The 13,448-nt window shown below is 61.6% G+C and overlaps 1 protein-coding gene across 2 annotated transcripts in view; it reads right to left on the bottom strand.

Annotated features, from left to right (window-relative positions):
- The window catches only part of LAMC3 (laminin subunit gamma 3), a 56,104-nt gene that overhangs the window by 28,333 nt on the left and 14,323 nt on the right, over positions 1 to 13,448 (bottom strand). For both annotated transcript variants that reach the window (XM_045082607.1, XM_045082608.1), the window contains exons 3-8: positions 10,010 to 10,140; positions 7,066 to 7,232; positions 4,913 to 5,101; positions 4,709 to 4,826; positions 2,969 to 3,067; positions 153 to 289 (exon numbers count right to left, since the gene is read on the bottom strand). In XM_045082607.1, coding sequence (XP_044938542.1) covers positions 153 to 289; positions 2,969 to 3,067; positions 4,709 to 4,826; positions 4,913 to 5,101; positions 7,066 to 7,232; positions 10,010 to 10,140 — 841 coding nt within the window. The remainder of the gene's footprint in view (positions 1 to 152; positions 290 to 2,968; positions 3,068 to 4,708; positions 4,827 to 4,912; positions 5,102 to 7,065; positions 7,233 to 10,009; positions 10,141 to 13,448) is intronic.

The following is a 13,448-nucleotide window of genomic DNA, read 5'->3' as shown; positions in this document are numbered from 1 at the left end:
GTGCAGCCTGAGCCTGCCCTCTCTTTCCCACTCCCGCCCCAGCCCTGCCCCTAGCCCCCCACAGCATGGCCCAGAGCCCAACAGCTCCACCTGGGCGTGGAGCAGGCAGACCCCAGGGAGGTGGCTGTGGGGGGAAGGGAGGCGCTTCCTACCCTGGCGGAGGTCGGAGAGGATGTGGTGCTCCCGAAACTGGGCAGCGGCTGCACACACCTTGGAGTGGCCGAAGCAGAAGCAGCTGGTGCAGCCGGCAGGGTTGTGGGGCTGCAGGCTGAAGGTCCCGGGGCGGCACCTGGAAGGAGCGCATGCCCCCGAGTTGGGGGGGCGGTGGTGGTGAGTCAGGGAGGTTCAGGGGATCTCAACTAGGTCAAGGTGAGCCAGCATCACTGGGGAAACTTCAAAAAATATGTGTCAAGTTTTGAGATTTCCAAGAGTTGCAAAGATCACGCAGAGAGCTCCCGTGGCCTCCTGGCCAGCTTTCCCAGATGTCAATGACTTTGCGAGGGTGCCCTTAACTGGGCCAGGACTGTCTTGTTAGTTCCTGTTATTTACTCAACTCCAGACTTGATTAAGTAAGAACTCTGCCCTTTTCCCACCAATTCTGGTTTTTCTGGCCGGGACCTGATCCGGGACCACGCCGCCTCCTCTGGTCCACGCAGCAATCTTGTCGCTCACAACTTTGCCGGTTTTGAAGGGCGGTGGTCAGATGTTTTGTAGAATGCCCCCAGTTCGGGTTTCTCTGATGCAGTCTCATGAGTACACTGGGGCGTGGGTTTGGGGAAGAAATAGAGGCGAAGCGCCCTTCTTGTCACATCACACTGGGGTCAATGCCGCCCCTGCGCCTTCACCAGGAACATTAACCTCCACAGCCCGGCCAGGGCTGTGGCCTCCCGGAGCACTCCGGCACCACGGAAAGTGCCGCGTTCAGAAGAAGTCACTAAGGGCAGCCGGCAGCGGCAGGAGTTACGCCCCATCCCCTGGAGGCCGGGGGGTATTAAAGGCTTGTGGATACACTTTGGGGCCACCACCGTCATTATGAAATATTTTGCAGGGGAGATACCTGGGGTTATGCAAATATCCTGTTTCTCCTGAAAATTCTGCCCACTCAATCAGGCGGCTCTTGCCCACCGAGACGGTGACTGTGAAATTAGAACTGATTTCCTATTTCCCCCACTTCCTTCTACATTTATTACTTGGAATTCTTTTGCTGGGAAGCTTTGTCCTTTCGACCTGGTGTTAGCTACCCCCCCCCCCCCCCCCATCTGTTTGTATCAGTGTGGACCTGGAGGTATCTGTTTGACTCTTTGGGTCATAATCCAATACCATCATTATATATTTTGTTATTCAGACTGGTTCCAGCTTTAGGGAGCTCCTCCAGGTCAGGCTTACGTCCTTTTGACCCAAGATCCCCATCTTGGTTTAGAGTTTTTTCTGTTTGTTTTCATCTGGTTTTGCTTGTAATGAAGCACTTCCTTGCTCTCTGTGATGACCAGACACCCAGGGCGCATCCGGCACGGTCCCTGCCCCAGCCCCAGAATCAGCTGTTTCTCCAAGGAGCCCTGGAGACACAATCACAGATTCTGGGTCTCTGCCTGGGGCCCCACGAGAGCCTGCCAGGGCGGAGGAATGGGACTCGTCCGAAGCTGTCGATGACCCCCGAGGCCCAGCCAGATCTGAGGAACACATCTCATCAAGCCTCCCCATTTCACAGATGGGCAAAGTGAGGCCCAGAGGGAGGACCCCCCCTAGGCGCAAGGTGGGGTGGGGGCAGAACTGTGGGAGAAGGGGTCCGGTTCCCCGACTCCTCTGTTTCCTCCCCTGGGGATCTCAGCGAAGGAAATCCCACAGGGAGCCGAGCCCTGACTCCAGGGCCTGCAGGTCACACGTGGACGAGATGAGGGGGTGGCCTGGGGCTGACCTAGGTGAGTCAAGGCCAGGGCCAGCCACAGCTTTGGGACCAGCTTCTTCTGAATCGGCAGAGGCCGGGCGCGCTCCAATGAGGGTAGAGTCCACAGTATAGTGCTGTGTCGGGGGCTTCCCACACAGGTCTGTGGCCAGAGAATCAAAGCGCCCCAGACAGACCCTGCGCTGGCTGCTTCAGAGATCAGAGCCAAGGCCAGGAAGAGGAGACGGTGTGTGCCCGCGGAGGTAAACCTACATTTGTCCGCCAGCCCCCCACGGCTTGGAGCTAGGAGGCCCTCTGAACACACAGAAGAAGCAGCTGAAGGACCATGTGATTTGGGAAAGTAATCCTGCCTCGTGCACTTCAGACGCTCCGTCTGTACCTTTGAGGATGACAAAGGTGGCAACAAGGCAGGAATCGCAGCTCCGCGGGCGGGAGGCCCCAGGAGCAGGGCCAGGAGGGTTCTGAGGTTACAGTAGGGCTCGCAGGAAAGACTAGTGTGCTCCACCGGTGACGTCCGCCCCCGAGGGGGGGGGAGCGGGGAGGGCACGGCTGGAGTATCAGGGATCTGCCATCCCCGGAGTAGGGAATATCTCCTATCCTTTCTGGTTCTTTTGTTTTCAGATATAAAAGGAAAATGGCTGTCACAGCTTGTAACCATCAGTGGGGAGGGTCCGCGCACAAACGGTGCAGGGCGCCCCGGTGGCTCAGCCGGTCACGCGCCCGACTCTTGGTTTCCGCTCAGGTCCTGATGTCAGCGCCATGAGATCGAGCCCCAGGTCCGGCTCCGTGCTAAGCATGGAGTCTGCGTCAGACTCTCTCTTCCTCTCCCTCTGCCCCTCCCGCCCATGCGCTCACTCTCTCTCTCTCTAACGAGTAAGCCTTTATAAAAGAGTATAAACAGGGTCAAAACCTTCAGATCACCTCCAGGACGGCAGACCCCACGGTGCCCCAGGAGGGGCGCCAGGTGGTGAGGTCACCCAGGTCTGTACGGACCCTGCCCCCGCTCCTCCACCACCAGCCCTGAAGTCACTCCCAGCAAGCTGAGGGGTGGGGCGGCTCGCCCACCTGTCGCACAGGTGGCCTTCCACATTCTCCTTGCAGGGGCAGCGTCCGCTGTGGGGGTCACAGGTGCCCAGGCTGCCGGCTTCACTGCAGGCACACGGTCTGCCAAGGAGAGACAGGACAGCAGGGAAGTATCAGACGCGCAAGCCCAGAGGGAGGATGGCCCATCCTCGTGGGAGGGAACTTCTCCATCCTTCCCGCTTCCCTAGAGGACCAGGAGGCAGGCTGACCTGAGAGCCTGCCGCCCGGCTTTTGCCATTCCCACCTTGCCAAGAGAGCGGCCCGCCCACTCACCTGCAGACTGAGCCGCCCGCCGACCAACCCACTCACCCACCTGTACATTCTTGCAACCACCCACTCATGTCCGTCCTCCTAGCCTTCCACTGAGAGACCCGACCACCCACGCAGGCACCTTTCTGTCCACCCGCCCTTCCGTCATCTGACAAGACGTGGTTCCTGCTCTCACAGAGGCTACGGTCAACGGAATAGGGACAAGCAAACAGGTAGCTCCTGTGATTCGGTTAAGCTCTGAGAGGAAATATGAGAGGCTGTACGTGCACCAAGGAGGTTGCAGTGAAGGATCAGAGAACAGGCAGAGGGAAGACGCCCTTGGGGAGGGGTGCCTGGGCCGAGAACTGTGGAAAGTGGAAGGGTTTGCCAGACACGGGCCGGGAGAGGCAGGGCGCCGCAGGGGGAAGGGTATCTGGGGTAGGAGCATATACAAAGGCCCAGAGGCCAGAGAAACCCCAGGGATGCATGTGAGTTCCGGCCTCATGCCCAGAGCTGTGCCTAGACCCACTGAGTATTCCGTGGGGCATCCAGGACCCCCCATCCGACCCGATGCATTTCCACTGCGTCTCAAATACACAAAGAGCCTGTTGCAGCCAAAGCCAAGTTCACTTAAAAGTGTTTCGGAGTTTCTGAGAGCCTCATGTTGTCGGTCACGCAAGTTTCTCAATCAGGTGATCGAGTTAGATGAGCCCCCTGCCCGTCTCTCTCCCCTTGGATGCCCCACCGGCACTGCAGACTCAGCCCCTCCCTGCCCCGTGCTCCCTCCGCCCAGGGACCTGGAGGCTCCGCCGTCACCCCTGCTTCCTCTTCTGCTCCCTGGTGACCACCTCCTGACAGCTCTGCCTTCCAAGGGGCTCTGGAATCTGTCCTGTTCTCTGCCCCTCCGTGGTCAAACGCTCGTGCGAGCTGCCACGTCTCCCAGCCGTTCCTGCTGCAGCCTCTACCCCGGCCTCCAACCTCATCCCACTGCTGCCTCACGCCCGTCCAAAGCTCCTCCTGAGGCCTCGGGGCCCCACCGGACCTCCTCTCCCGTGCACCCTTCTGCCCGGCACCCCCTGCTCTTCCACACTGACCTTTGCCTCCCACTTGCCTCTGAGCATCTGCATGCGCTCTTCCTCCGCCTGGAGCACCGGGCCCTCTGCCGTCTCTCGGCAGCCCTCCCACTAGAACTCGGTGCCTCTCCTGCGAAGCCTGCCCTTGACCGCTGAGGCCAGCCGGGCTTCCACGGGACTCACGCCCTGTCTCACGCTCTCCGTCTCACGCTCTCCGGAACAAGGTATCTCTAGACCCCTTGAGAAGGCTCCAGAATAATAAGACGGAAGGACGGACGGAAGGAGGAAGAAGGCGGGAAGGACAGCCACTACCCCTTCCTCCCGCCTCCAGGGCTTCCATTCCCAGTCCACCACCGGCGCCCCACACAGCCGTCCGCCCCCGCGGCCCTGGCCGCCTCACCTGCAGCCTCCCTCACTGAGCGAGTGGAAGCCGGGCCGGCAGCGGTCACACTTCCAGCCCGTCACCGTGGGCTTGCAGACGCAGGTGCCCGAGGCATCACACTGGAGGTGCAAGGAGCCTGGGGGCGGAAGGGCACAGGGCAGCGGGGGAGGGGGGGCGATCGGGGCAGGGGTGGGGCGGGGGCCAGGCGGCGGGGGCGGCTACCTGCCGGGTGGCAGTCGCAGGGCTGGCACGGCGTCTGGGGGCTCCAGCGGTAGAAGTTCTCCTGGCAGCGCTCGCAGTGTGGCCCGGCTGTGTGGTCCCGGCAGCGGAGGCAGCGCCCGCCGTGGCCCGTGCTGCGGAAGAGCTCCCGGTCGAACACACACTCGTCCGAGTGGCCGCTGCAGTTACAGGCTGCGGGCAGGGGGGTGGGGGGCGGCACGTGAGGGGCCCGTGGTGGGGGGGCGGTCTGGGCCAATCGGCGTCCTGGTGATGAGGAGCCGGCAGCTCCAGGGGGGCCCGGGTGAAGGGCAGGCCCAGCCTGACCAAGGACACAGAGAGCAGCCGACCCGACCCGTCTTCCCCAACAGGACTCTCAAGAGCGAAGGGGGCGCACCACGACCCAGGGCCCTCCCAGGCAAGCCGGACGCACCGTCCGCACGCACGGACCACGGCGGGCCACCTTCGGAGCAGCAGTGTGGCTCACGCCGAGCTCTCTCGTGGGCCCTGGCTCCTAGGGACCTCGAGGTCATTCAGATTCGTGGAAACACAGGCCACGCCTCCTTCACTCATTAATTCATTAAGAAAGGAGGGCGGGTTGGCGATGGCTCAGGCCGCCCGCGGGTGGGCCGGCCAGCGAGCGAACACCCCACAGGTGGGCAGAGCTGCGGGGCCCTGGGATCTGAAGGAGGGAGGGGACAGCGTCCTCAGGGCGGGGGCGGTCCCAGGCAGGAGTGAGGGGCAGAAGATCCGCCCAGCGCTGCAGGGAGCGGGTGGGGTGGGGTGGTGGCTGGAAGGTCACCTCTCGAGCAGCCTGATGGGACAGGGTAGGGGGGTGCGGGGGCCGCTATGGGGTCAAGAGGTCAGCAGAGCCTGATCCAGGGAGGCCGGGCAGCCACGGTCAGCGGACTTCACCTCGGAGCAAGGCAGGCTCTGGGAGGGTCACCCAGGGGCTGGGTGTCACTGGGCTGGCACTTCAGCAAGGGCCTCGGGCTGCGGGCGCAGCTGGGCTGGGGGCTGGGGGCTGGTGAGCAGGGCTGGGGCGCTTCAGGCCTGGAGGAGGGGTGACGGGGCTGGGACCGAGGCACAGACTGCGTAGAAGGACAGGCAGCCCGAGAGGAGTGGATGACGCTGAGTTTGGGGTTGTGGGGAGGGGGGCGAGGGGTCAGGCACAGCTTCCGGGCTGCTGGTGGAGAGGACAGAGATGGGGCCACTGGGTGAGAACACAGCAGGAGAAATGGTCTGGCCTTTTGTGTCCCCACCATGGAGACAGCCTCAGGCTCAGAATGGGTGAGCCAGCCGGCCCGCTTCTTTGGCCCCAGGGAGGACTTCCTGGGGGAGGCAGAGCAGAGAAGGCAACAGAACCCCAAGAGGGCCATGGTGGCCGTGGGAAGCCCCTGCAGACAGGGCTACTCTGTTCACAGAAGAGGCTGTGCCCTCCTGGCCCCTGCTCTGGAGGCCAGAAGCCTGGGCCCATTCACAGGGTGGGCCCAGAGGCCAAGCTGTCAGGACAGCCGCTGGTGAACACACCCCTCCTGCCACCAGCTGCGACCCGGCGCCCAGCAACGGTCAGCTACACATGGGGAGCCCAAAGAAGTTCGGGTGACTCTCTGGGGGACAGGGCAGGGCTTGGAGCCTGGGGGAAGCTGGGGTGGGGGCTGGGACGGGTGGTGATGGACGGTCCCACACCCGCTGTGTGCAGCCCCACGTCCCCGGGGAAGGTACGCTGGCACCATCGTCTCCAGCCGGTCTCTGAGGTTTGGTGGTCAAAGCCACATCACATGGGGACCTCGTCTTCAAAGGCTGCCTGGGGGGCCGTGGGAGAGGCTGGGTGGGCAGGTCAGAGTCCCCCAGGACCTGGGGCCTTCTGTTCTGGCTTTGATTAGCAGCTGCGGTTGGAACCATTGAAACAAAGAACAGTGCGCAGGGACTCAACAAAGAACAGTGGGGGGGCTTCCCACATGCCTCCTTGACAGCGTAGGACTTGGTCTGGGGGGCGCTTCGTAGGGGCAAGGCGGAGGAACACACGCCCCTTCCTGCTCTCCCCTTGCCTCTCCTCGGCCCTGCAGCAACGGGGTGGGGGGGGCGCGGCAGGAGCAGCCCCCACTGCCAGGTCTCAGGGACTCGGCCCCTGGGGCCCATAGCCCTGGGACACTCACGCACACACTCGTTGGCGGCCTCCGCCGTGCCGCGGGCCCACGGGCGGTCCTGGAAGAAGGGCAGGCAGCGCTCGCAGTCGGTGCCCGTGGTGTTGTGCTGGCACCGGCAGGCCAGCCGGCCCGCCGCATCGGGACCACACTCGCTGGCGTGCCCGTTGCACTTGCACCTGGGGGGACACAGAGATCGGGTCCAGAGACTGGGGAAGGCACCGTCAGGGGAGGGGCTCACTGCCAGGCAGCCCAACTGGACCACTCAGTGAGCTACAGGGAAGCCCTATGATGCGCCTGGGTCCACGGGAACGGAGAGCAGGCTGCGCTGTGCTATTCTGAGCTCTGTCCGTGGACAAACGCACCACATCTTCGTTAGCCCGCTAATAGACCCATTTCACAGACGGAAGAACTGAGGCCCATGCAGGCTGCCCTGGGCCAGCTGTTAGGAATGGCAAAGTTTGCGAGGCTGCTGCTGAAGGAGTCCTAGCCCAGAAAGACCCAGAAAGAGGTCATCCCAGTGTCCCAGGTGGAGGCAGGGGTGAAGGAAGGGGGCAGCTGGCCCGCACTCCTCCTTCATGTCTGAAGGGGCGAGAAAGAGGTTGTTCCTTACGGAGGACAGCCCCCGACTCAAGTCCCCGGTGAATCTGTGCCTCTGGGACAGCCCCTGGGGACCATTTCCCACCGCATCCACCTTCCCGTGGTGACAGGAGACCGGCAGAACTGGGCAGACACAAGTGAGCCCATGGGGCCACCACGAGGTCTGAATTCCAGGTTTCCCCTCTGCCCCCCGCCCAGCAGAGCTCAGACCTTCCTGCTGTGGCAGGAAGAACCACACCCACCCCCATTTCACAGATGAGGAAACGGAGGTTCAGGCTGAAGTGACAGGTGCTGAGTGGCAGAGCTAGACTCCGCACCCTGTTCTGCTCTGTGCAGACCCCATACTCCTGGACACTAGTCTCAGGCTCCTGTAGGCTGCATTCCGTGCTCTGCCCTTGGCAGACTTTAAGAAATTGCTGACCACTGCCGGCACCCCCACTGTCTCCTCTACTTAGGGGACACCGGGTTTAGTAAAGGCACAGGCCATTGTTTTCTCCGTGGGAGCCCCGGATAGGCAGGGAACACCCCAGCATTTCTGGCGGGGATGAGGCAGACAGTGGGCAGTCTTGGGAGATAGTGACCCCTGGCCTTGGGACAAGGGACCACCCATGTCCCCGGCAAGGTCTGCAAACACCCCGCCTCCCCCATGAAGCCCTCTAACCCCAAGGGAAAGAATGAAATTCTTCCAGGCCACTGTGGGACTCCGGGTGCCGGCCCACCTGCCCCCCAGCCAGCGGCAGGCCCGAGGGTGGTCTGGCTCGGACAGCTGGAGCCCAGATGTCCTCTGGCCAGCAGCCCCCTGACAGCAGGCGCTGGAGCTCGCCACCACCCGCCAACCGTGGAGAGCGCCTCCTCCTGGGTGGTTTGACCCGAACCAAGCGTGGGAGGGGCGGGGGAGGAGGTGTGGAGGGGCCCTCATGGACACCCGCACCTCCCCTCCCCTCCAGCCCCAGCCCAGCCTGGAGGGGGCAGACCCGGCGAGCGCAGGCAGCTGGGCCCCGCCTTCCCTTCCTGGACCTTTCCACCCCTCTGAAGGCCACCCAAATGTCCCTGAATTCCAAAATCAGCCCACAAGCGAGAGGACCTCCCGTCCTAGACAGCCTGTGGCCCACGAGCCTCTCCGAGCCTCCCACCCCCTCCCGCGGCCGCTTCCTAACGCTCTCTGGCTTTTCACTCCTCTTACCCTTGCCCATGCCATGTCAGGGGGTTGGGGCCTTTCCAAACCCTGTCACTACCCTGGCCAAATCCTTCCATGGCTCCCCACTGCTGTGGGTCCTGAATGAACTTGGTCCACGGTCCTGACCATCTTCCGGCCTTGTCTTTGGAAGAGGCTCACACACGGGCCCTTCTGCCCAGGATGCTGGCCTCTTCTCACCCGGGCTGGGCTGCCGTCTGCAGAGCAGTCTCCCTGACAGCCGGTACACCGCCCCCCCCGACCCCCGGCCCCATCCGTGTTATTCTGGGGTGCGCGGACATGTTCGCTGGAGAGTGATTACTGTCCACCACCCCCTTGGGGTTGGGGCGGGAACGCCTGTCTTCCTCTTTACTTTCCAAGATGGAAGCCCCCGAGCGCTCCTGCTAAAGATCCCGTGTGTGCCCGCCCTGGTTCCACAGCCCGCCGTGTGTGCCCACTGTGTGTGCCCGCCGTGTGTGCCCGGGACCCACAGCCACAGGGGAGCCAGCACCGGGGGTCCAGAAGGCAGGAACTGGCAGTTCCCACAGGAGAGAGGAAACACGACCCCCGCTCCCTCGGGGCCCCTTCCAAGGAGTTGGCTGTGGGGCTTTGGGGTGGCCTGGGCCAATTCGTCTGCACAGAGGCACCTCCAAGTCTTATTTAAAATGTCTGGGTCCCCGGGAAGCCCGATCACACCCAGGATTAGAAGGAGACTCGGGCAGGAGCAGGGTGGACGGGCTTCGCGGTCTGGGACCTCAGGAGGGCTGGCCGGAGAGGGGAAGCTCTGGAAGCTTCCAGACCTGCAGCGGCGTGTGGTCACCCCAAACCGGCTTGGCTTGGAAAGGAAAAGAAGGAAGGAGGGACGGAGGAAGGAGCACGGGGAAGGGCGAGGACCTCCAGGCCGAGGGTTCGGCGGGTGCGACGGTCTCCGTGTCACGCCAGGTGGTGGAAACACGGCCGATGCAGGAAATGCCAGAGCCAGAGTGTGGCCGGGCCATGAAGACCCCGAGCGTCCGGCCCAGGGGACCAGGACCCTGCCCCTCCTTTCTCCCCGACACATCTCAAGTGGCTTCTTCACCCCCCACGGCAGCCACTGGGTGACCCCCACGGGGCGGCTGCCTTCCTTCTGCCCCCCACCGGGGGTCTGGGGTCCCGGGCCGCACGGTCCTGCGCGCCACCTACCTGCCGCCCACGGAGAAGTCGGACACGGCATAGTAGTAGGACTGCAGCACCTTGGGATCCTTGAAGATGTCGTCCCCAAACGTGTTGAGCCGGTCCAGGGAGATGAGGAGCTCGGTGCTGGTGACCCACTCCTGGGGGGGGGAAGCGGTGGGAGGTGAGGGCGGGGGGGAGAGGCATCAGCAGGCTCCTGAGTACTCGCTCTCACCCTGTTCTGCCTGGAGGTCTGGCCCGCTGCCCTGGGCATCTCCTGGGCCCCAGGGACAAGCCAAGCTTAGGCAGATCCCAAGAATGGGGCAAAAATAAGGGGCCTATGATCTGGGAGCACAGGTGGGGGCTGGGCCACCTACGGGCTGTGCACCTCTGGGGACTTCCTCCATGTCTCAAAGGCTCCCCTCCACCATCTGTAATATGGGACAAGGAGTCGTGCCAACCCCACAGGGGTGTTTGGAGAAGGATGGCCCATGTCAGCAGTGGGGCGTGGGGTAGGGACGTGCTCAGGAAGGGGGCGAGGTGCTGGGGGCAGGGCTGAAGCCACCCATCCCATCACGTGTCGTGCCCTTAACTACTCCCATCCTCGATGTGAGCAGAAGGAGAACATGTGCCCTTCTCCACTCAGCCGGGCCTCCTGCGGGGCGGGTCCTAGTTTCTAGGCTTCTCATATGCTCAGGCTCCCACAGCTAGGCACCTGCCCCAGGGGACATCTGTCCCTACAAGAGTGGGGATTTGGGGCCCCATGTTCTCACGGCTTCCCCAGCCCCCAGGTTCTGCCCGGCACATAGCAGGTGCTCAGTAAATACTTGCTGATCGCTGAATGACACCTTCCCCCTGGAAGATCCTGGCGGGGAGGTAGGGGAGAGCCCACGTGAAGGCTGACATTTTCATTCGCCTGCTGTTATAATCAGAGGTACACAGAGGCGGCTCCAGCTGAATTTTAATCAGCATTTTAATTCAGCCCAGGAGCTCCTGGTTTAGCAATCAGGCCCATCAGGGCAGAAACGAACTTCTGGCAAAGTCTGTCTTCAGGCCCCAGCGTGACAAGGCAAGCGGGTCTCAGCTGCTCCCTCGGAGCTCGGCAGCTCACCGACCCGCTTCCTGGGACCCGGGGCCTCTGCCCGAGGAGGTTTCTGTTGGGGAGGGAGGGTCCGGCACCAGAAAACCTTCAGTGGGAACCTCTGCACTGAGCAGAGTCTCTAAGTCCTGTCACTCTGAAAATCGCCTCGCAAATGTCAGTGTGCCTGCAGGGATCTGGTTAAAACAGCCTCTGAAGCTGAGGTCAGGGGCAGGGCCCGAGGTTCTGCATTTCTAGCCAATGCCCAGGCCCTGCTGAGGCCATCAGGTCCATCAGGTCCCCGAGCAGAGAGCTAGCGTCTGGGGCAGGGGAGCCCAGCGTGCACGGGGTCACAGGCTGGGAGAGAGAAGGGGAATTTGTCCCCTCAGCCCAAATCGTTATGGGGCTCTCCCTGATGCTGTAAAGGTCATTTTAGGGCAAACCGAGCTCCGAGGTACAATGGGCCTGTGCGGTCTGTAATGGCGCCAGCTGAAACCACAACCGGGCTCTCAGGTGGATCTTGGCCAGCCCCGGGGGTCCAGGATGTGGCATTAGAGGCAGGGGCAGGGAGCCTCGGCTCCAGCCGGCACCCCGCGGGGGGATGCTCAGGTGGCCACTGGGTTCTGGTGGCCCGATTCTGCCTTGGCAAGCTTACCTCTCCAGGGTTCTTGGAGCCTCATGGGGAACAGAGGGACCCAAGACCCCGCAGGCATGTGGACTCCTCCATCACCTGCCCCCCGGAAGAACTCCAAGTCCTCAGAGGAAGCACCCGTCCCAGATGCGCCCAGAAGGAGGACAGAAGAGCAAGGTGGGCTTGCCTTTCATCGTCCTTCTCTGACCTTGAGGTCCGCCTGGGATCAGGGGGCCAGGTTGGGGGAGCATTTCTGAAGAGGTTGTCTCTCTGTCGGGGAAAATGTCCAGCCCATAGGAGACAGGTCATGGGCGGGTCTCAGCCTTAGCCTCTACCCTGGAGTGATGGCTCAGACTGAAGAACCCTGCCTGGCCCTCTGCTTGTCTTCTGATGACCTTGGCTAATAATCGGTAATCTACAGAGCTTGGAGCCCCATGGAGAAGAAATTGTCATTTTAAACAGAATCACAGTGATGATATGGGAACATTTTTAATGAGACAAAGAGAGCCCCGGCACCTGGAAATGTGACCCCAACATGGGGCCCCAAATGTGACCCTAACCCAAGGGTTAGCCTTGGCTCAGGGTCTGACCTTTGCCCCCACTCCTGGGAGGTCACTTCTAAGCCCTAAGAATGCCCTGTTTGGTAAGAGTGCCTTTGTTCGGGGAGCCTGGGGGCTCAGTCGCTAAGTATCCTGGGATCAAGCTCTACCTCGGGCTCCCTGCTCCGAGGGAAGCATGCTTCTCCCTCTCCTGTTCCCCCTGCTTGTGTTCCCTCTCTCGCTGTGTGTCTCTCTCTCTGCCAAATAAATAAAAATCTTATTTTAAAAAAAGATGAGTGCCTTTGTTCACCTGTCATCTTGGGCCGTTCTAGACAGTCTATGCTAACAACTGGTAGATGCGGGTACCTTGGGCCACGTAGGATCAGTTTGCCCTCTGCTGGAGCTGAAGGTTAGGGTCGGCTGTGCAGGCCATCAGCCGTCTATGTGACCAGCTCCTAGGTACAGGGGAGCCTCCCGGGGGGACATACCCTGCATACTGTCACATCGCTGTTGAAAGAAATAAATGCCATCCCCACGACTCCACTGGGAGCGGACAAGGGGAAGCCCCACACCTGGCCCCTCTTGTCTCTGAGAGTTTCACGGCTGTCTTACTCTGTGAGTCCTTCAAGATAATCACTGAACCTGAGGGTAGTCTTGGGGAATTCCATCCCTAGCGCCCGGTTATCTCTGACCAGCAATGCTCTGAGCCTGTCGAGGGCTCAGAGTGGGGCAGACTTTCTCAGCACTGGAGACCCAGGGAAATGCACTAGAGGGCTGTCCAGGGCTCAGAAACATCGAGCAGAGCACCGCGTCTGTAGGGGAAATGTCACCGACACTCAGGAACGTGGATGTGTGTAGGGACCAATACTGGTAAGGCCATAAACCCGAGCAGACCCCAGTGGGCTGGACAGGGGAACGTGTGAACGGACACAGTTACAGGCCTGCTATTCTTGGCCATGAGGACAAGACGGGTAAGCCACAGGAGCTCTTCCCTTCGAAGAGTGATTCAGCATCTCTTATATGCCAGGCACCGTGCCTACCACTTTATAACTGTCTGTCCCCACCAAGCAATTTAAATTAAAACTCATTAAAATAAGACTTAAAAAATTCACTTCCTTGGTCATGCTAGTCTCATTTCTGGTGCTCTGTAGACACGTGGTTAGTGGTGACCATCCTGGACGGTGCAGCTAGAGGCCACATCTCTTACTGCAGAATGTTCTA

The sequence above is a fragment of the Mustela putorius genome, unplaced genomic scaffold, assembly GCF_011764305.1.
Source record: "Mustela putorius furo isolate JIRA1106 unplaced genomic scaffold, ASM1176430v1.1 tig00000596_pilon_pilon_pilon, whole genome shotgun sequence".
Classification (NCBI taxonomy): Eukaryota; Metazoa; Chordata; class Mammalia; order Carnivora; family Mustelidae; genus Mustela; species Mustela putorius.
The sequence above is the reverse complement of the archived record's forward strand: the minus strand, read 5'-3'. Positions and strand labels throughout refer to the sequence as shown.